General features: G+C 39.2%; 2 protein-coding genes across 3 annotated transcripts; both read left to right on the top strand.

The window, feature by feature from the left end:
• Window positions 1–1,201: 1,201 nt before the first annotated feature.
• kif11 (kinesin family member 11) lies at window positions 1,202–18,222 on the top strand. Of its 2 annotated transcripts, none has more exons than XM_067610809.1 (27): window positions 1,202–1,380; window positions 1,584–1,692; window positions 2,934–3,063; window positions 3,711–3,808; window positions 3,931–4,009; window positions 4,092–4,277; window positions 4,803–4,927; window positions 5,038–5,128; window positions 5,634–5,779; window positions 7,339–7,435; window positions 7,546–7,641; window positions 7,780–7,868; window positions 8,660–8,747; window positions 9,525–9,598; window positions 9,712–9,826; window positions 10,281–10,352; window positions 12,839–12,974; window positions 13,251–13,423; window positions 14,424–14,549; window positions 14,881–15,036; window positions 15,214–15,353; window positions 15,500–15,660; window positions 15,773–15,891; window positions 16,037–16,259; window positions 16,762–16,928; window positions 17,181–17,291; window positions 17,916–18,222. In XM_067610809.1, exons 2-27 carry the CDS (start codon window positions 1,619–1,621, stop codon window positions 18,021–18,023), a joined length of 3,180 nt encoding a protein of 1,059 aa, XP_067466910.1. In that variant the 5' UTR covers window positions 1,202–1,380; window positions 1,584–1,618; the 3' UTR covers window positions 18,024–18,222. The 2 variants fall into 2 exon arrangements, with proteins under 2 accessions (XP_067466910.1, XP_067466909.1); XM_067610808.1 differs by having other exon boundaries at window positions 1,203–1,380; window positions 17,913–18,222.
• A 2,655-nt stretch (window positions 18,223–20,877) lies between these two features.
• Window positions 20,878–23,030, top strand: LOC137197406 (CD48 antigen-like). Its single transcript, XM_067610807.1, has one exon. It carries the CDS (start codon window positions 21,022–21,024, stop codon window positions 21,874–21,876), a length of 855 nt encoding a protein of 284 aa, XP_067466908.1. The 5' UTR covers window positions 20,878–21,021; the 3' UTR covers window positions 21,877–23,030.
• The last annotated feature ends 106 nt before the right edge of the window (window positions 23,031–23,136 follow it).

The raw sequence follows: 23,136 nt of genomic DNA, 5'->3' as shown, positions 1-23,136 counted from the left end.
ATCACTATTTGGTGGAGCTGTTAACAACTCATAGACATGTGAAATGTGACCCCGACTACACACTGCTTTTTGTAAGATGTCAAAAGCCAAAAAGGTTGGAAACCACTTTTGTATTTTAAAAGCTTGTTATATTATCCATTGTGTCAAATCTTCATCTGAAAAGTAACTAAAGCTGTCAAATAAATGTAGTGGAGTAGAAAGTACAATATTTCCCTCTGAAATGTAGAAAGTAGCATCACATGGAAATACTCAAGTAAAGTACAAGTACCTCAAAACTGTTCTTAAGTACAATGCTTATAAATGTACTTAGTTACTTTCCAACGTTGTTAATGTATCACATTTACAGTTGACTGAAAAATCTTGTCATTTAGATCTTAATTGATATGACTTTTAATGAATCCTCACACAAAAATAACTATAAACATACTAATAAGTGTATTTCATGCTTGTGTTTCATTTTGTAATGAACAATGTTATTTTTAACCTGGAAATGGTGTCCAGCATGTTTTAATCATGTTTTTATTCTTCTTTTTTGACATATAAAACAGTTACAATTTCCTGTTTCACAAAAAGATCACATAAAGAATATCAAAATATTCATCTTATGGTTTGCAGAAGAGAAATAAAAACAAAACAAAAACAAACAAACTCAAAGTGAGGGGGAGTTACAGTTCATATAAAGATTTAAAAAAAACAGGTATTCATAGTTTTACAGCTTTTGGATTCGATGTACTGTTTGACCCCCTTTGTGAAATTCAAGAAGTTTGACTTTTTACCTGTTAATTTGCTTTAATGAATATGAAATTTAGCCAATAAAATTAAAACATTTGTAATATACAGCTGACAATTCAATTTCGGGTTATCTTCTGGTATTGCAAAGAGTACATGTTTCCAAAATAATATAAAATTTCCATCGATATGGCTGCTGATAAAGATATATGTTATCCCAAAAGATCCTCACAGAAAGGGCCTTTATTCTTTATGATTAATTTATGTTTTAATCATGAAGTATAAAACAGTTTTCAGAACAATGTCGCCACCTAGTGGGACCTCTGAAAATAAATAACGCCTCTCTGGTCTTTATACCATGTGATCTTCCCGTGATGCTCCACACCAAAGCCGTCACGTGCCCCGTCTGACCAATGGCGTCGTCTGTTTTGCCGTTGCTCTGCTGTGATTGGATCAGCGAAATTTAAAAGTACAGTTTGAAATGTTTCTTATCGGAGGCTTTCGAGCGGCAGAGACGCGACTGTGGAAAGAGTATACGGTGACAGAGGAAGCAGGAGACGCTAAATATAGAGCTTAAAAAGTATATTTGTGTTGGCAACAATACGAGGATAATTCATAAAGACAGAGAAGACGAGTGAACACCGTCGTACGGTAAGTTATTTTGGATTAACGCCAATTCCAAGATGGCTAGCGATTTGTTGTTAATTAACGGTATATTTCTGCGATATATTTAAACTGCGACTGCTCTCTGTGTTATTTATCAGGTGTCCGATTTCGCTTTTAGTTCATTATTAAGTCTGAAGCTTGTTGTTTTATTTATGTGCTAACTTGCGGTGTTTTTCTGGTTTTTACAGACTGGTTTAGCAGAGTTGAGCATCTCTCTGCAAACATGGCTTCACACAACCTGAGCGGATTAAAACGGGATGAAAAGGGGAGAAACATCCAGGTCGTTGTCAGATGCAGGTATGGAGAGAAAAACTACTTTTTTGTTAATGTGAATCTTTGCATGTTGTTCACTGTTTTTTGTTTCACGGAGCTTCAACAGGCAGCACATTAAAGGACAGGTTTACAGTTTTGTCTTAAACCAGCAGTCAGGTGTTCATATGAACAGTGAAAGAGGTTTTCCTCGCTGTAATCATTCCTCCTGTTCATACTGGATATTAAAACATCCTTCAAATGTGCTTTCAATGGAAGTGATGGAGGCTAAAATCCACAGTGTGTCCACACAGTCATTTAAAAGTTGATGTGAAGCTTATATTCAGCTTCAGCAGTCTGAGTTAGTCATATCAAGTGGATATCTGACACATTTACAGGACAGTATAGTAACAAAAAGAGGGACTTTGGCACTAAAAAGACTAACGTTGAAAGATATCTACTTGATTTGACTCATTTGGACGCTGAAGCTTCATATTAGCTTCAGATAAATGTGTAAATATATTTTTGCTGGAGGTAAAGTGAATATCTTTGGGTTGTGGGCAAAACAAGACATTTGAGGAAGTTCTCCTGGTCACAGGGAAACATTGATCCTCATTTTTCCTCACCAAACAACTAATCGCTTAATTGAGAAAATAATCACCAGATTAATTGAGAATGAAAATAATCATTAGTTTCAGCCTTAACTGATGTTTATAAATAGAGCTTAAGTGGTTAATGATGAAGTGATTAGTGATCGAATACTAGATTTTTTTGTTTTGTTTTGTTTTAAGCAAAAATGCCAAACATTCACTTTGTTTTCTTTGTTTATTTGTCTTGTGTGATAGAAAGTGTAATATCTTTGGGTTTGGGACTGTTTGTCAGGAACAAACAAGCATTTTGAATAAAGTTATGATCAGCATTTTTCACTTTGTTTAATAAGATTTTATAGTTCAAATAGTTTGATCGGATAATCGTCACATGGTAACGTGGACATGTGCTGCTGTCATTCAGGTGTTTAAACAGATCTAAACATGTTTCTTACTTTCCTGTAAATAAACTCACACACAAACACATTCTGGTATTTCTCAAATTTAAATTACGATAGTCAACAGAAGATAATATGCTGGATTAAAGGAATCCTTCTCCCTTGTCTCAGTAATTTAGACGCTTTTTTTCAGTCTGGATCTTTGTGCCGTCATGTGATAAATGAGAAGATGTTGTGATATGTTGCTGTTTTGATGCTTGTCTCAGCCTTTATATCTAATCGACATATTGCTTCACGTTTTCAGACCTTTCAACACGATGGAGCGCAAGTCGTCCTACGGAGTTATCGACTGCGACTCAAACAGGAAGGAGGTGCTCGTGAGGACGGGAGGGGTGAACGACAAGGCGTCTCGAAAGACCTACACATTTGACATGGTGGGCGGCTGCAGACGTGTTTATCTTTACACGGCTGTTAAAAGGATTTTTAACGTTAAAAACCGTCCTCGAGCTGTTGTTCAGACAGATGATGTAAACTGTGGGGATCTTTGTGTAGTTACTGACACAAACCATCTGTTGTGTTTAGCGTTTGTGTCCTGGAGGCTGATCAGGAGTCTTATCTTTACCACTAGGAGTCCTCCTCTTGAGACACAAAGCTGCTTAGAGACCCTGTTGCTATGGTGATTTGTTTCATGAACTCACTCACTCACTATCTCCGCAGTGATTGGTTGACAAGTGACCACTCTCTGTCAGTGAATGTTATGGAAAATAATCATCAAGTTGTTTATTTTCTCTCATTTATTTGAATTGTTTTGTCTGTAAAAAATGTTATAAGAAAGTGAAGAATGCTTGTTACAAATTCCCAGAGTTAAAGATGACGTCTTCATACGTTTTACTTTGTTTGACCAACAGTCCAAAACCCGAAGAAAATCAGATTATTGTCATGTTTGACAAAGAAAAGCGTTAAATCATCACATTTGAGAAGCTGAAAACGGCAAATACTTGGCAGCAATATACGACCCCGGAGCTTGAATTTTGTTTTTTTTTAATGATCACTTCTGTCTTTTTTTTTTTTTTCCCTTCAGGTGTTCGGTCCCGCTGCAAAGCAGATCGAGGTCTACAGAAGCGTCGTCTGTCCCATCCTGAATGAAGTCATCATGGGATACAACTGCACTGTTTTTGCGTAAGTGCTCTGTTGCTGTCAAAGTGATTTTAATGCTGCAGTCAACAGATAAATTAACATCCAGAGAAAGTCTTTCTCCTGAAATCAAATCTGTTATTGTTCCCTCTGTGCTTCCTGTTCAGCTACGGTCAGACTGGAACAGGAAAGACGTTCACCATGGAGGGAGAGAGGAGTCCAGACGAGCAGTTCACTTGGGAGGAGGTAAGTTTAGTCTTTTTTTAATGGAATATTTATGGGATAATCAGACAGGAAATGAACTGATAACGTTTCCTGTGTTCGCCAGGACCCTCTGGCCGGCATCATACCCAGAACGCTGCACCAGATCTTCGAGAAGCTGTCTGAGAACGGCACAGAGTTCTCCGTCAAAGTGTCCCTGCTGGAGATCTACAACGAGGAGCTGTTCGACCTGCTCAGCCCCTCCGAGGACGTCAACGAGCGGCTGCAACTCTTCGACGACCCGAGAAACAAGGTAACTGTCGGACCGGGTGCCGACTGGATCTGACTCCCGGGGAAGTGGATTTGTCTTTTGACTCGCTGTATTCCTCTGGAGACGGCGGTTATCTGTCTGTTAACCCACAACTAGGAAATGTTGTACAAACATTCATGTTCCCCAGAGGATGAATCTGACTTCCTGTAGCGCCCTCAGCACGGTGATGTTTTTGGCTTTTATGTAAATATCTTGAAATTGATCTTTAATGACTTTAATGATCCTCTGACTTTTCCCTGCAGCACCACCTGCTGCCTGAAGTTTTCTTTGATTCTGAGAAATATTTCAATATCAAATGAATTGGAACAAACAGACAAGTTTTTCTATGTAATGCACGACAGTAAAGCTGCAACTAAAAATTACTTTCATTATCAGTTAATCTGTTGGTTATTTTCTCAATTAGTCAATTAGTTGTTTGGTAGATAAAATGTCAGAAAATGGTAATGGCCGCTATCAGATGAACAGTTTCTTTCCGCTGTGCTGACTGTTGTGTTGTGTGTGTTGCAGCGCGGTGTGGTGGTGAAGGGTCTGGAGGAGGTGACAGTTCACAACAAAGATGAAGTTTATCAGATCCTGGAGAGAGGAGCAGCCAAGAGGAGGACGGCCTCCACGCTGATGAACGCCTACTCCAGGTACACGCAGAGAGAAACGCGCTGTCGTCTGACGAGTGATTGAGTTGTTTCTATAGTTTCTTGCTCGTTCATTCACAACTTTATTTACTTATCCTTGTTTCTCTCTGCAGTCGCTCCCACTCTGTGTTCTCCGTCACCATTCACATGAAGGAAATCACTCTGGATGGAGAGGAGCTGGTGAAGATCGGAAAACTCAACCTGGTAATGATCCTTTTATGTGAAATGTGTGAATTAATGTATTGATGATGCTTTTCTTTTGGCCAATGCAAAGAAAATCTACCACTTATATTTATTTAACATCAGTTATTAGACTGAAATAAGGTAATTACAAACTTTGAGCAATTTATTTGAAAAAAGTTCACAAAGTCTAACAATTTATAGCTGCAACAATTAGAAGATGAAGAGATAAATATATGTAATCGTTTGTGTAATTTTTTTCAAGCAAAAACACCAAATATTCAGTAGTTGTAGGATGTCAAATGAGAGTATTTGCTGCTTTTTACGCTACAGTGAATCGAATATTTTTGGATTTTGGACTGTTTGTTGGACAAAACAAGAAATCTGATGATGTATCTTTGTGTTCTAGGATACTCTGAACATTTTTCACAGTTTTCCTTCATATGTTTTATTGAGTTAAAGATTAAAAATGAGTGCAGAACAAGTTTTCTACATCTTAGATCTGGTGTATAACTTCCTTCCTCTCCAGGTGGATCTCGCCGGCAGTGAGAACATCGGCCGTTCAGGTGCGGTGGACAAACGAGCCCGCGAGGCCGGAAACATCAACCAGTCTCTGCTGACGCTGGGCAGAGTGATCACCGCTCTGGTGGAGAAAAGACCTCACATCCCGTACAGGTACGAACACGGAACACACACACGATGACATAAACATACAATCATCTTAGTAACTCATAAGATAACATTTGTGAAACCAAACACAAAATGCAAATTAAAGCTGCAAGCAGCGTTGGTCGGGACCTCGCACTCTGGCCCGTCGGGATCAGATCATTTTGCTTTTTAAAAATGAGGGATATTTCTTACAAGTGTGGTGTGCTTTTATTTTGAAAGTTTGATTGACATGTGTACTGTCAGGTGTGTAGAGACGATAAGTAACTACAGCTGGACACAGAAAAATACTCATATATTTGAATGGAGAGTGTGAGTGAACCCACACCTTTTTGAACATTTACTGCTTCCACATAGTTTTAGATACAAACTTAATTTGAACTTTAAATGAGTCACGAGACTTTGACCTACAAATCTTGAATTTACATGTTTTTTCTATCTTTTCTTGTTTTTGAGATATTAGAGTGTGAGTTTTAAAGTCTTTTCTTGCTCCTCCTGTGATTTTATAATGAGTGTGTATTGCGGAATGTTTCACAGCACTGAGGGAGTGACATCACCAGGAGCAGTTGGAGAGGAGGATTTTAGAGTACGCGTCTTGTGAAATATCCTCATAAATCCCATGACTTTGGCCAAATCTTACATTAAAAATCATATTTTAGTGGGAAATTTCGTTGCGAATCCATTGATACAGGTTTGAAAGTGGTCAGACTTATAGTTTAGACGTCAGAAGCCTCTGTTTGACACAAAGTTCATGCCCATAGATTGCCTCCCCATTGGTTTACATTGTAAGGTGTGATGTGGCACTGCAACTTCTAGGGCTTATTAAATCCAAACTGTTTGAGTTTTTACAAAGTTTTTAACAACTTTTTTCAGCATAGTGTCACAAGTCATATATTAAAGTTTGAAGCCGATACCATTAACACCCTCGGAGGAGATAGCGTTTGTTCGGGGTCCAAAATTGGAGCAAAGTCTTATTTTGAAAGTCTGATTGTGGACTTCCTGTTGGATTTAGGTCAGGGGTGTCAGTGTATGATTTGCAGGTCTTGATGAGACGAATAATTGAGTTTTGGTTTGATCTCTCTACGACATTCCTACAGGCCGTGGCGGCCATTTTAGTTACATAGGTGGTGCTAGAGAGCATATTTTGGCACTTCAGGGGTTAATTTTTTACAATTTATCACATTTTTCACCAGACCTGATGTGCATGCCAAATTTGGTGAGTTTTTGAGCATGTTTAGGGGGTCAAATTTAGGTGTGATGTCCCGTAATAATAAAGAAAGAAGCAAACAAACACACGGAAAAACAACACACGACTACTGTTTTACAGTAGTTCTCTGCCTTTTGGGCTCGGTCCCTAAATATTAGAGTGCAGGACGGTCGTATTAAGGCCTCAATCTATTGTTTGACTTGTTGTGTATGAAACTTTGTTAACTGTAAACAGCCTCAGTCTATTAGAGGATAGATCGGAAACTGGGGGAAGTGTTGATATGGGCACCAGCTGTTATTATACTTACATGTTAACTGGTTATATTACTGGGTTGGATAAATGATGTGTCCTCTTCAAACAGAGAGTCCAAGCTGACTCGAATCCTGCAGGACTCGCTGGGAGGACGAACAAAAACCTCCATCATCGCCACCGTGTCGCCTTCCTCCAGCAACCTGGAGGTACGTTCTGTTTTCTCTGTGAATAATAGATAAGAACTCTTTAATTCAGGTGCTTGAAGTTAGGAGTGAATGCTTTTAATGATTGTGATGTTCTTTGTGTCTCTGTGCAGGAGACTCTGAGCACGCTGGAGTACGCCAGCCGAGCCAAGAACATCATGAACAAACCCGAAGTCAACCAGAAACTCACCAAGAGGACGCTCATAAAGGTAGACGAGTGTTTCCCCCTGTGAAATCATCATTAAAACATCTTGAGGATATATAAGTTTCATATCAGTTTATCATTATCTTAATGGCATGTTGCGACATCCTCGAGGAAATGTTGACTGTTGTTTGTTTTCCTTCAGGAATACACGGAGGAGATCGAGCGTCTGAAGCGAGATCTGGCCGCCGCTCGAGACAAGAACGGAGTTTACCTGTCTGTGGAAAACTACGAGTAGGTCACATGACAGAAACGGGAGATTAGTTTAACCATACATCCTCATTTTATCCACGAAATGTCTGTTAAATAACTAAAATGATACAGAGCTGCAATGATTAGTCGATCGACAACTATTTTAATCATCAATTAACTGTTTTAGACACTTTTCAAGCAAAAAAAAAAGCTAAAATTTCTGGTTCCAGCCTCTCAAATGTGGAGATTTGCAGCTTTTCTTCGTCAAACATGACAGTTAATTGAATATCTTCGGGTTTTGACTGTTTGTCAGACAAAACTACGACATTTGAAGACATCTCATTGAGCCGTGGGAAACATTTCTCACTGATTTTAGATAATTCATAAGCACTTAATCGAGTAAATAATGCAGAATAGTTCTGCTTCTATTTGACTTAACATGATAATAACCTGAATATTTTGTGATGTGGACTGTTGGACTGTTAAAATAAGACATTTGAAGACTTGAAGGACATTTTCCAGTTTTCTGATGTTTTACAGACCAAATGATTAATTGAAAAATAATGATTTTTTTTTTAATGTACATTCACCTGTTGTGATACTCGATGCTGTAACAGATATTACAGCAACTAAAAGTTTCTTTCATTATCAATTAATCTGCTGACACAAAAATTGTGAGACATGACAGTTTCCGACAGAACACACCAACATCATAAAACCCAAAGATATTCAGTTAACTAGAATGTTAATACAAGTAAAAGAATTGATCGATTTTTTAATTGTTGCGGCTCTAATCAATCAGATATAAACTGACAGTCCTGTGCGTGTTTCAGGAGCATGATGGGTCAGCTCAACTCCGGTGAGGAACAAGTAACAGAGTACACCGACAAGATCGCAGCCATGGAAGAGGAGCTGAAGAAGGTACGAGAGCCTGACTTTCCCTTCACACACATGATTTATGATGGATTTTACTACAAAGAAAGAGTCGTAATTTGACATTTTGATGCTCCAGCTGAACACAAGATTATTTGGAAGTTTTGGTGTAAAGTAATAGTAGTAGTATAGTAGTAGTAGTTTGAGCATGTTTAAGGGGTCAAATTTAGGGAGTGGCATAATAATAAAGAAACAAACATACGAAAAACAATAGGGTCTTCGCCCCTTTAGTATTCTATGCTAACGGATGACACGAAGATTAAACATTCAAACATTACCTCATTAATAATAATCTACATTTATGAATGATGAACTTGGCTCCGTTTTTGCCACAATGCAAGATGACGTCATCCGTCAAGGCGCTGTGTTGGCCGATATGTACGTTTTCAAGGAAAAAATGGCAAAAATTCACTAGTTTCAGCTTCTCAGGTGTGTTTTCTTTGTCCTCCTATGACGATGAATGAATATATTTGGGTTTTGGGATGTTATTTAGACAAAACAAGACATTTAAATGTGTCATCATCTTAAAGTTTATTTACATAGCATTTATCAAAACCAAACAATTACAAACTGCTTTACAGGACAAACAGAACAGGAACGAAGGACAGAATAAGATGCCAAAAATACACATTCCCACATATATATAGTGTTCAAATTTGATCGTACTGGAGGAAAAAAACAGGGCTCTTTGCATCTGAACGTTATCCTAGCTGCCGTCGATGTTTCTACCTGCACCAGGTGTCTTCATGCTTCTCCTCTCCGCAGGTGTCTGAGCTGTTTGTGGACAGTAAAGCCAAACTGGAGCAGTGCGCCGTAGACCTGGACGAGAAGCAGCAGAGGTGAGCGACTGTTATGTTATCACACAGGAGACACTGACATGATGCATTCGCTTTTTTTTTTTTTTTTTTTTTTTAATGTAACCTTTGGTTCAAACTGTCCGTGTCGACTTCAGGCTGGAGGAGACGAGCCGAGACCTGCAGCACACCAAAGAGAAGCTGAGTCAGGAGGAGTTTATCTGCTCGGAGTTTAACTCGGCGCAGGAGAGCCTCTACAACACCGCCACACAGGTACAGACACGCAGCACTGACGCTGACTTCAACATGACTCCTCACGCTTTTAATAATGAAATAACGAGTGAATGTTGTGCGGCTAAATGTGAGGTTTCGTTCACTAGTGTCGATCCCCTCCCACCTTCTCTCACTTTTTCTGTTATGTTCCCTTTTTTTTTCTGTCTCTGTACTTTACATGCTATTAAATCATCATCGTTCTCTGTTTGTAGCTTCCTCTTTGCTGCTGTTTTTGACCAAACTTCCCTTTTCAAGAGAATATGTTTTTTTTTTAAATTTTGTTTGCAGTCAGCTGTTTAAAAATCATTCAGCTGAAGACAACTTGTTCTTACATTCCTGTTTTTGCTGTGGTGTGGATATCTGAATAATGTTTTGGAGCACTTTCCAGGAAGTTAACTCTTTTTTTTCCCATCCGTGTGTGTGTGTGTGTGTGTGTGTTTCCTCCTCCTCCCAGTTGCTGAGCACAGTGGACGCTAGCACCAGTGACGTGTCGGGTCTCCACAGCAAGCTGGACAGGAAGAAAGAGGTCACACGCACTTTTCAAACCGCAAACGCTGAATGATTATTGTCTCTCTCACTTGTGTGGTTACAGGGAGCTTAGATTTAGAGTCCCACAGGTTAAAATAATCAGATTAGAGAAGAGTGCACCCAGCTAGAGTGTTAAGTGTAGGTCAAACAATGAATGTAGAAGCAATTATGAATTTGTTTTATATTTAATTAATCTTTCACAATTAAAAAATGTCAGAAAATGCCCATCGCAGGACCAAAGATGGTGTTTATTATTGTCACCTGTTCAAAAGTCCATAGATATTCAGTTTACAGTGATATAAAACAGAGAAAATAAGTAAATCCTCTCGTTTTGAGAAGCAGGAAATAACAAATGTTAAGCAGCAATAATTGGCTGATTATTGAAATTGCAGTTAATTAACCCTTCTGTTGTCCTCTGGGTCAAATTTGACCCGTTTTCAAATGTTTTTATATCAGAGGTATGGATTTCTTTCATCTAATTGCCTGCAAATCACATAGATAGTTCCATACTACACACAGTAAAACTAATAATCACTACTTTCTTTGAATTCTGGGTGTTTTATTAAAATTTATAGTATCTGTGGACTTTTGTCCTCCCAAGTCAAAATTGACCCGGGAGGACAAAAGTTGCATAGTCGACGGGAAGACAACAGGAGGGTTAACTTTCTGTAAATCGACTAATCAAGATTAATCTCATTGAACAATTAATCTGCCAATTATTTTCAAAGGTGTCATTTTTAAATATCTTAAATATCTTCTCAAACCAACAGTCCAAAACCCAAAGATATTCAGTTTACTGTCACATATGAGAAGCTTTTTTTTGGCATTTTTGCTTAGAATAAAAGCAATTATTCAACTTTCCAAATAGTTGCTGATAAATGTTCTGTTTGACTAATTGTTGCAGCTCTAAATCAATTAATTGCTTGAGTTTTAACAGTGCATCTTGAACTTCTAATCTAATATAAATTGACAGTGTTGTCAAGATGTTTGTTTTTGTAGATTTGCATCAACAACTAATGTATCTGAGTCAGTGATGGTGTCATGTCTGCATATTAACATTTGTTGTTACTACTTTATGTTAAACCTGAACCTGAATATGATCTTAATTATCCAGTTAGATGAGCGACACCGTCTGTGCATCGTTGACTTTGAAGCCTCTGGAAACGTGGCTTGAAATCATAAAAATGCATATATGATATCAAAGTTGAGTGTCTCATCAAGCATCCACAAAAATCTGAATGAAAACAAACATTCATAACTATTAGAAAACTTCAGAAACAGCTCATTTGGCTGCTCAAAGCATTTCTCAGGACTGTGTGGGCGTGTCCAGATCACATTTGATTGACAGCTCACTTTCAGCTCAAGTACCGTTTTATTTTCTATTCATTCACTAAAATGTTTTGCTGATATGGAATAAAATACCAAATCTAGAAAGCTTGACTAATCGACTAACTAGCAAAACAGGTTTAACCACCCAAATCTGTTTTTATTTAACTATACCTCCCAGAGTATGGCGTTAATCGTTTTAGCATCTTCCATTCACTTACATGAAACGGTTAGCATTAGCTTTTTTTATTCAAAACTTTTGAGCTTATTATCAACTACCCCAGTGGGCTACTAGTTATCTTCACTAATCGGCTAACTAGCAGACTGGAGTAGACCACACATATCTGTTTTTATTGAACTATACCTCCCAGACTATGAAGCTAAGTGTTTTAGCATCTTTCATTCACATACATGAAACGGTTAGCATTAGCTTAAACGTTTTGTTATTAACTACCAAATCTGTCAAATGGACCCTACTTGGTTGAAAGTTTGAATAATCCACTAACTAACAAACTAGGTTAGACCAACTGAAACTATGTTTTTATTTATCTATACCTCCTGGAGTATGGCGCTAACCGTTTTAGCATCTTTCATTCACTTACATGAAACAGTTAGCATTAGCATTGCTATGCTACATTTTTATCCACTCTGTGATTAATACAGATTTGGATGATGTATCCAAGTCCACTAGTTAGCTTAACACAGTAACTTTCAAACCATGTCAGGTTAATTTGAATTCTCATTCTAGCTAAAAGCAAAGCAAAGTGCACTGCATTGTTTTCTCATGCAGGAGATGAGAGAAAGTGTTGTGAAGTCAGTTTGGCCGGATAGCCACGTCAATCATCTTTCTCCTAAATATGATTGGGCAGGTATTTGTTATGTAATAAATTCGCTAGCTTAGCCCCGTCTAACTGCAACCCAGTAACAAGAGAAGGGAGAGAAACTTTCTAAAGAATTACATAGACTACGTCAAAGGCTGTTCTCATACTTTGTAGGTGTTTACTATATGCACATTAGATCCCAAACACATAATTAATAGCCAAACATGGATTTGCATTTCCAGGGGCTTTAAGACTAATTTGCACGTCACGTTTTTGAGTGTTGAAATGTTTTTTTTAAATCAAGACTAACAGACAAACACTTGCTTTGAAACTGCAGGTGGAGCAGCACAACAGGCAGATCCAGCAGAGTTTTGCTGAGCGGATGGAGGGAGTGTTCAGCAGCATGCAGCGCTGCGTCGAGCAGCAAGGAAGCAAACACCACGACATGCTGAGCAGCTACACGCAGGCCATCGGTGAGAGCGGAGAAGCTGTGGTGTTCATTACAGCCACAGGATGAAAGATAACTCGTGGTTTAGTTTGTCTCGTGTTACCACTAGTGGAACTAAAAGTGAAAGAGGGGAAAGGTCATGGGGGTCGTTAAAATGTATAAGGTTTATTCTCTGAGGGACATGTCATGACAGACGATCAGACCAAAGGTTGTAGAGAAAAGTAGTTTTTTTTCTTCCTGAAATTGTGTAAAACTTGACTCTGATGTCCTTTTTTGTCCTTCCTTTTTCCCCTACGTATAGACGGTTTGCTCATGAAGAACGAGGCGGCGTTGAAAGGAGCCCTGACCACCGTGGAGAGCTTCGTGGGCGGCGTCGGGCAGCTGGTGGGGGAGGGCGTGGCTCGCTGTCAGGGGAGAGTGAAGCAGCAGTCGGCCCTGTGTCTGCAAGATAAGGAGAATCTGCTGCAGCTGCTGGTGAGAAAACGACTTCCACAGCTGAAACACAACAGTTTAATAGACAAGACGAAGGTTTCTGCAGGTCTTTAAGTCTTAAAAGGGAAACGTTGAGTTCAGTTTCCTTTCTATAAAACGCCTAAGAAGGTGTTAAAGTTTTGAATATCTTTCCTGCTGTAACATTAGTTGTAAGATGATATTAGTTAACGTTCCTCTGGTCCACATCTTCTCCTGATGTGATTTTCAAAGTGATGAACAAACCGACAGTCCTCGTTCTGTGTTTAAAAAGGAAAAAAGATGAGTTTAGGGATTATGAGGTAGATATAAACTTGGACTTTTAAGAGACATTAAGTTAAAAAAATGTGACTTTCAAGGTCATGAATATCAGACAACGTTGCAATAACCGAATGATACGTCTGTATTATATCAAAATGATGAGATTAAGTCAACTCTTTAAAACAAAACGTTTCAATACAAATTTAAAATCGAATCCACATTTTGAAAGTCATCGGTCCTGCAGCGAACACTGTCACCGCTGCAGCTACAGGAGTTATTGAGAGTTTAGATAAAACTTAAATACATGCAGTAATTAGTTAATCCGTCTATTTACTCCCTGATTATTTACTTAGTAAATACTTGTAGGCCTTTTTGTCCCTGCTGGCTTTCTGTCTTTCTTTGATTGGTATGACTGTGACAAAGGTGCTTAAATTAAATCCTGTGTGCTATTTAAAAGGTCGTGAAACGCTGATTTGGTTTGAAGCTGCAGTTTGATTATTAACAATGATGATGATAATAATAATAATAATAATAATAATAATAATAATAATCCCCAAATCAGTTTTCCTCAGACTTTTATCAGGGTGGGGCCGTCGTCATGGGACACAAAACGCATATTTGCCTGCTTTTGTTGATTTGAGGGTTGTGTGTGTGTGTGTGTGTGTGTGTGTGTGTGTGTGTGTGTGTGTGTGTGTGTGCGTGTGTGTGTGTGTGTGTGTGTGTGTGTGTGTGTGTGCGCGTGCAGGAGGAGCATCGGCAGGACATGGAGGAGGTCCTGGTGGTTCGGACTCTGATGGGTCTGTCGGCTGTTAAGGAGCTCAACGACACTCTGAGAGCCACAGTGGAGACGCAGCGAGCGCTGGCGGACAAGGTCTGTCAATATCTGTCTTATACCTCGTTATCAATGAAAAACGTGACTTTAATCAATATTCTGTATCATATTTGATCATGTGTTGAATTGGGGAAAACAGTTTTTTTTTGAGAACAGAAAGTTATTGTCTTGATTTAATTGATTAGTAGTTTGGTGTATTCACATTTAAGAAGTTGGAATCAGAGAATTTTGACATTTTCTTTTCTCAATTTAATAGTTGGCAACTAATCCACTAATGGTTGCAGCTCTAGATCAGTCAAATCATTTTTTATTATAACTTTAGGTCGTGGTTTCTTACCTGCAGCTGTTCTTTATTGTCTCGCTCCGTCAGGTGGAGGCGATGAAGGAGACGGGGGTGTTTTTCAGCGGACTGGTCCGGGACCTTGCAGGGCTGCGAGAGGACACGGTGCAGAGTCTGAGCTCCCTGCAGGCCGAACACGACAAGCTGGAGGATCAGATCAGACGGGCGCAGGAGAGACACCAGACGGTACGAAACGATATGTTGTCCTGTCCTGTCTGTTGCTACTTCACACCGTCATCACACTCCGTCTTTTGTTATTGTTTTGATTGAGACCCCTAGCGGCTGAAATTACATATTGTGCGTTTAAGATCATTGTAAATGACCGAGTCAAACTAACATTGTTTCTGTGTGTCCGTCTTTCAGGGTATGAAGCAGACCATCCAGTGCCTGCAGGACCAGCTTAACCTGCTCACCATGGAGACCCAGCAGGACTACATCGATCTGCGCTCTGCCTCCAGAACTCTGAAGAAACCTCTGCAGAGCCTCCAGGAGAACGTCAGCAGGTGACTCACAAACACACTTTCACCGACAAGTTTTCAAATCCGTGTTAAAGTCACATTAAGGGTCACAAATTCCATTCGAGTCACATGACGTGAGGTTGTCCCTACAGTATCATCACCGTCTTGTTTCTCTGTCTGTGTGTGCGCAGCGGTTGCAGCACGGTGGAGCGTCAGGCCTCAGCTCAGGCAGACCTCCTCTCCTCCACCTCCTCCTCCCTCGCCTGCTCGCTGCGTCTCAGCGCTGATGAGAGCCAGCAGACTCTGGAGGAGCTGACGGGATGCTGCTCGCACCTCCACAGCTCCGTGTCCGGTACCAAACTCATCCTTCCTTTTAAAGTTATCGTTTAAACTTTACACTGAAAAAACTCTACAGTACGTTCAGCTATTCAGTCTATATTGTTAACGTCAGCGTGTGACTGCAGGTCTGGTGGAACGTGACCTCCAGTGGAGCGCCAGAGTCAGCAAACATGCTGAGACTCAAGCCCAGGAACAGCTCACCATGATGGAGAGGATTTCCACTGAGGTTGAGACCCTGCAGAAGGTAAAAAAAACCCCATCCTGCTGTTGTTAAAAACCTCCTGAACTTCATTTCAGTCGTTCAGAGTTATTTATACCCAAATGCGTCACCTGGCAGATAAAACTTCTCCATATGGAGCCTTTACTCTAATCCTCCATCTTTCCTCCAGAGCGTGGAGATGCGCTGCACCGAGCAGCTCCGAGCGGCGGAGAAGGAGCTGTCAGGCCAGCAGCAGGAGGTGAAGCAGGCTGTGACGGCTGTGCAGAACCAGATCTCCCTGAACCGGACTGTCCTGGACCAACAGCAGGCTGAGCTCGGGGACCGCATGCAGACGAGTCAGCAGCTGGTCCACAACTTCCTGCAGGATGAGCTGCAGGAGGACGTTCCCACCGGTAAATGATTTATCCTGGATGCATTTTTCTGTTGATCGGTCAGGATGCAGTTTGTTTTTTGTTTTGTTTTGTTTTTGTGTGATTTTTGCAGCAGCTTTTCTCAAAAATAGTGATGCAGTTTGCAATATTTTATGTGCTTTTTTTTTTGCAGTAAAATTGTGGGAATTTTAAACTTTAAAAAAATAAATACTGGACTTGAGTTCCATTATAAGCCTTTATTAAATAAACGTTCACCTCAACATTAGCACCAATTAAAATCCAGTAAACAATTCCATTAAAATAAATCCATCAACATAGAAATGTAGTTTAATTTCATGTGGAAAAGTTGAGTGATTTGAGAGACTGGCTGATTCACGCTGTTGAGTTCTAACTTTCATACGTCAGTTTTGTCTTTATGTTAAAGCTTAAGCTTCAACTTTGTGTAGAAACCGTGTAAAAGTCTCGTGTCCTCGAGTCCTTTTTGCCCGTTCAGGTCACAAGACGCATGTGCTGTTCCCTTCAGGTACGACCCCTCAGCGGCGGGAGTTTGCGTATCCCGGGCAGGTGTCGAAGTCGCGGAGCCGCAGCGAGCTGCTGGAGAGTCTGAGGAGGAAACAAGAGGAGCTGCAGGCTGCCATGGAGGAAGAGGATGAGGAGGAGGAGGAGGAAGAGGAGGACAAACGCAGCCAGGTTGACCACATATGTTCAGACAGAGTTACTGAGATTTCTCCAGTAATCAGGTTTACTTGAAGCGACTATGATCAATATTTTTATAATAACACAGTCAGTGATCTGTCAGTGTGTAACGTGTTGGTCGTCGCCTGTAGTGATGAACATACAGAGAATTATCAGTGACTCTGCAGCTCTGAATTTAAACAAAACAACCAACTCTTGTTGTTATTTCTGCTCCATTTTCACTTTGTTCCTCTTTGTCCTGTTTAGGACTCTCTGGAGGACGAGCCGAGCGCCTGTAATGAAAGCGTGGCCACGGAGCCGTCCTTCATCGACGAGAACCTCGTCTTCAACGAGAGCAAACGCCTTCCTTTCTTCAAGGTGAGCAGCAAAAAAATGTAGGAGGACAGGTTCAGTTTAGCAGTCAGGTGTCCATATGAACAGTGAAAGAGGTTTTCCTCGCTGTAATCATTCCTCCTGTTCATACTGGAGATTAAAAGATCCTTCAAATGTGCTTTCAATGGAAGTGATGGAGGCCAAAATCCACAGTGTGTCCACACAGTCATTTAAAAGTCATATCAAGTCGATATCTGACACATTTACAGTCTTTTTAGCATCAAATTCCCTCTTTGTATTTCCCTGTTGAGCTGCAGGTGGAAGTATAGTAACAAAAAGAGGAACTTTGGCACTAAAAAGACTGTAACGTTGAAAGATATCTACTTGATTTGACTCATTTGGACGCTGAAGCTTCGTATTAGCTAGAAAAGCAATAAAAACCTGTTTTCAATGTTCATTCAGGCTCCTGACTTGTTGAATCTGTCCTCTAAAACTTGAGATTAATTAAAGGTTGAAAAAGTTTTCTCTAAAGTTGATCTCGTTCAGAAGAGCATCCGTCTCAAGCTTTAAGAAATGAAGAGTTTCTTCACCTGCACATTATTATTATTATTATTATTATTATTATTATTATTATTATTATTGATTCTATATTCTTGTAATTTCCAGCAGAAGAAAGGTGGAAAGGAGACGAAGATCCCCAGCAGGCCGAAAGTGGCAGAAAACGAAGCCACGTCAACACCTCAGAAATCCAGACTTCCACTCCGCTGTCAGAACTAACAGTTTTAATATATTCTTTAAAAACAATGTTTATTACTGTCCAACTATTTTTCTTATGCTTTTTTTTTTTTTTTTTTAAGTTTTATTCTAAATGTTAGGATGCCGTCTAATGAACTGTCACTTGTTTTATCATCATAATTGTAATTGTCTTAATTTTCAAGTTGCTTGTAAAATTAAAGAGATTTATACTTGTTTTATACTTTTGTTCATTTTTTTAAAAAAAATATTCCAGTAGATAAACTCAGTGGAGTAAAATACTCTGATACGCACTTTTTATTATTGTTTTTATTCTGGTAGCTGAACAAGATTTATCATGTTTGTAAAATGAGGAAGTAAAGTTTTGAGATCTTTTTAAATAGAAGCAGCAGGATGTTTCTCAACACCAACACTCATAAGTTCCACTCATCACCAACAGTGAGCTGAGAGTGTTTGGAGGGTTTTTAGATCTCATTTAGACACTTAACGAGCTTCATCTAGGATGCTGCAGCAGCTTTTTAAATTATTTTCAGTTATTTTATTTATCAGGAAAAAAAAACAGCAGAGCAATGTCTACGAGTTAGACAAAAAATATTCCTCATATATGGGCTAAACACACCTATTTTTAAGAGTGAATACTCAATAAAAAGCAAAAAATAAGATTAAACTAATTTTAAGTGTATATAGACAAGTTGCACAGACTTCAGAGGGAACAATAAGATTGATTATTTAGACATTAGCAGTTGCAGTTTTGATTTTGAAGAAGGAAATTTCTGTTTAAATTGTAAGGAGGTGGGAATTTCTAATGTGATACAGGATTTTTACTCCAGATCTTAAACTGCAGTTACCTTTAAAAGCAGTTTTTGGGTTCAGTTCCTTTTGTGATACTTTGGTTTTATGTCTTGGTAAAAATAGAACAAAGTGAACAAGGTGATAATATAGTTGATGGTACACAAGTTCTGTATAAATGTAATGATCCAGAAAGGAGAAAGTTTAAGATTAGTCAGGCTATTGGTTTAATACGTCCCGAGGTAGTAAGACATCAAATTGGAGGACAGTAGGACATTTTTGAAAGTATAACAGCATGAAGATCTGTATCAGAAAAGTGGTTCTCAAACTTTTTTCATATCAAGGACCCTTAAACTGACTCAAATTAGACCACAGACCCCTGTTTGATAAGATTTTTGCTTTTAGATGTTTTATTACAGAAAGTGTATGAAACCATGACCTACAGTACACAGTCATACATCCTGTCATTGTGTTAGTTATGGATGAAATTGTAGTGAAAATAAATTATTCTCCTTTTTGCTAGGAACCCCCTCAAGGACCCCTGGGGGTCCCTGGCCCCTACTTTGAGAACCACTGTATTAGAGACAGGGTGTATACGTCCTAATCTAACTGTAAAGATATAGTTTCTTCAGCTATTTTATTATTCTGTGAATATGCGCTTCATTGTGAGGTGGGTGACAAGGTATTTAAAATCCTTCTTCGCTGTAGTAAAGCTGTGGAGGTGAGACATGGACAAAGTCCTCCAAGGGGGATGGAAATACATATTTATAGTCAAACGGTGAATCCTCAGACTACTAACGAGAAACAGTGTTCAGCAGTGGAGATTACATTAGATTAACTTCATGTAGGACAAAAACATGTCGCTCTGAATGCTGCAGGTGTTGTGCATTAAGTGTATTCTGTAGAGCTTCAACGATTAGTCGATTGACAGGAAATTAATTGACAATTTTGATGATGGAGTAATTTTTTTTAGATGAAATACTAGAGTTATCTGGTTCTGGCTTTGTAATATATGAATATTTTCTGTTTTTTTTTTTTTAGTTCTGTGTGACAGTAAACTGAATATCTTTGGTTTGTGGACAAAACAAGACATTTGAGGTTGCTTGATGCTGCTGCTTGACCCTTTAATGTCAAGATGAAAACAAGTCTCTTCAAAGTGATTTAAATTAATTATGAATGTAAAAAAAATATAGAAAAAAAATCTGCTTTACATGAAAAATATTGATCTGAAAAGTAACTAAAGCTGTCAAATATATGTAATGGAGTAGAAAGTACAATATTTCTTTCTGAAATGTAGTGGAGTGGAAGTATAAAGTAGCATCACATGGAAATACTCAAGTAAAGTACAAGTACCTCAAAACTGTACTTAAGTAGAGTACTTGAGTAAATGTACTTAGTTACTTTCCACTCCTGGTAAACGTGCGCTATGCTGTTCGGAAATTATTACAAATCTCAAGGCGATATTTCCCCGCTGTGGAAAGTCCAGATGTTTTTACTTTCGGTTTCAGGCCGGTGTAACGGGCGATTTGGTCTCCTCAGTTACCGGTGACCCGCCTCGTGGTTGCCCGGGAAATTGCCTGCTTATGGAGAAAGCGACGTTTGTATTTGCTTTTAAATAACATTTTGACGTGATGTCGCTGACATAGTTTGTCGTGTACTAAGAGCTCAACAAGCCTGCTAAAAGCTAAAACTATCACTTATTTCATACGTGTATTTATCAGCAGCCTGTATAGCATACTAGAAAAGCCGAACGTCAAACAGTTCTTAGATCCAGTTAGACTCTCCTCTAATCCAAAGACCGTAAAGGCTATGAATATCTTTTTTCCAAAAAAATCTTTATATGAACTGTAACTCTCCGTATAGCTGGTAGTTTTGTTGTTTTTTTTTATTTTTCTTCTGCAAACTGTGATGTGAATATTTTGATATTCTGTATATGATCATTTGTGGAAGAGGAAATTGTAATGGTTTTACATGTCAATAAAGAAGAAGAAAATAAATAAATAAAAAGCTAAAACTAACCGAATTTGGGCAGTGCACTGAAAGGAACACCTAAAAAAAAGGGGGGTGGCGGCGAGAGAAAAGACTTCCGGTTCCTTTTCCGCCATTCGGTCATACTAGAACACCGACTGAAAGGGTGTGGACGCGCTTTTTACCTCGCGACGACTCAAGAAATAAACGTTTTGTAGCTGACATGAAGCTTGATATTCCTCCTATTCTGTGTTGATCTGTGGACATGGAGAAACCGGCGAGTTGTTTTCTGTCGGTGCTGCTGCTGCTGGCGGTGCCGAGCTCTGTTTCCGCTGAAGATGCGTTTTTCGGGAAAGGCGTTCCGCTGCGGTTGAGGCCTTCTTTCTCCGAAGAGATCACCAGCATCCAGTGGAAACACAACAACAATCTGGTGGCAGAATGGGTGAAAGATATAGTTGATCTGCAGTATTACGGTGACTTTGAAAACCGAACAACCCTGAACCCAACCACTGGAGAATTAGAGATCACACACATGAGTCCAGTTGACAACGGGGATTATTCAGTGGAAATCAACAACAAGGTCCAGCCTACGCGCTATAATGCAAAACTGATCGGAAGAGTGTCGAAGCCTGCTGTGTTGGTGGGACCGCTGACATGTACCCATAAATCGCAACAGTGCACCCTGACCTGTAATGGAGACATCACGGAAGTTGAACATGTCACATACAGCTGGAAGCATGGAAAAGAAGAGTGGAAGGATGGGGAGAGGGTCAGGGATATCACCAACGATGAGAAAACACGAAGTGTTGAAACGTTCTCCTGCCGGATGAAGAACCCAATCAGTGAGGAAGAAAGTGTCTCTGAAAAAAACCCTTTCTTTATGATAGTCCCTCCATGGAACCCCGTTTCAACTGTGATAGGGGTGGTGGTGGGTGTGGTTCTTATCGCCTTGGTGTGTGTGGGGGGTTGGAAACGAAAGGCTATCAGGAAACGAATCGAGGCATGGAGAAATCCAGACAGTTGTAATGATGGAAATGTAAACCCGTCAGAGATGACTCCATGTAATAAGGGAGACGCTGAAGAAAATAATGGAAAACCTGCTGCAGACCCTGGACCCTGACTCTGTGAAGTCTTTGAGACAGACTCTGACCTGCACTCATGTGCCATCAGACTTCAGATTGCTGTCGCTCTGTTCATGTTTGACAGAACAACATCTCCATTCTTGTTTTTGTTTTTTTTAATCAGGTTTCAACTCTGAGCATCATGGACTGTTACTCACAGGAAGTTGCAGAGGAATTTCCGCACTGTCTTCCCAAAACAATAGAACTGAGGACATTATGAACGTTTTTATTGCTTTAAAACATATGTGTGTGTGTGTGTTTATGCGGCTGTATGGGTAAGAAGGGAAGATAAGTGGATCGATGGACACATGGATATAAAGTTCATGTTCACCACATTGAATAGTAAAACCACTCAGTAACTGCTCTTTAGTATCGACAGATCAAATTTGGCCTTGTAATTCACAGTATTATGACATCTCAGTTGGTCCAAGTAATTAAATACTGTAATTTCATGCCAGCATTTTAAAAAGCAGTGCTGTTGAAGTTGAATGGAAGGCCTTCCATTGGGACTTTTATTAATTTCATTTCATTTTTATTCCTTGACAGTGATTTTTTTTAGTTATGCTGAGCTGGGTGGACTGTCAGAAATATAAATGAGGAATTGTGTGAAGCTGACTCGCAGTGCTGATGACTTTGATCAAACGAGAGCACTTTACGGATTTTCCAGAGCTTGCTTGGAAGATATTTGTCTTATCATCATAGGCCTATCATTTTTGTAACTTGTGTTTGGAATACTGTCCAATGCTTCTATCCTGCATCAATTAATAGTTAAAGAAAAAAGTGCACTGTGTGAATATCTGTGTTAATATGAATATCACATACTTTTGTAATAACGAGAATGTAAAGATTGTGCTTCTATATTATGGGCTGATTTTCAATCTATACAGCAAACGCCATGTTGAACTTGTCTGTGATTTACAGAACAATAATCTGAGACAATCTGCTTGAAATTCATGGATTATCATCTCTGAGATGTGCAGTATGTTGTGCCTTTGTCCTCTATCCATCCAGTCAAAGTGCCTTGTGATGTTGACTAAATGGATAAGGAGGAGATGGTTTTAATTTATTTTAGTTAGCATTTGAAATCTTTTCCATTGACATATGATTGTTTTTCCATGAAGTACCATAGAAATAAATCTGTAAAACTGCTTCACTAACTGTAGGCTCATCATTATTAATAAAAAAAAAAGCCCATAATGAGAAAGAAATTGATTGATAAGTAAAATGATAAATACATTAAGATGATTCTGATGATTGGA

This window comes from Thunnus thynnus, chromosome 14 (genome assembly GCF_963924715.1).
Source record: "Thunnus thynnus chromosome 14, fThuThy2.1, whole genome shotgun sequence".
Lineage (NCBI taxonomy): Eukaryota > Metazoa > Chordata > Actinopteri > Scombriformes > Scombridae > Thunnus > Thunnus thynnus.
This window is presented reverse-complemented; position numbering and strand designations above follow the sequence as displayed.

Excerpts from the sequence above, each read along its gene's own strand:
- LOC137197406 (XM_067610807.1), top strand. The coding sequence starts at position 21,022 with ATGGAGAAACCGGCGAGTTGTTTTCTGTCGGTGCTGCTGCTGCTGGCG.
- kif11 (XM_067610808.1), top strand. The coding sequence starts at position 1,619 with ATGGCTTCACACAACCTGAGCGGATTAAAACGGGATGAAAAGGGGAGA. Across the intron at positions 1,693-2,933 it reads CAGGTCGTTGTCAGATGCAG|ACCTTTCAACACGATGGAGC; the intron begins GTATGGAGAGAA and ends TCACGTTTTCAG. Across the intron at positions 3,064-3,710 it reads AGACCTACACATTTGACATG|GTGTTCGGTCCCGCTGCAAA; the intron begins GTGGGCGGCTGC and ends TTTTCCCTTCAG.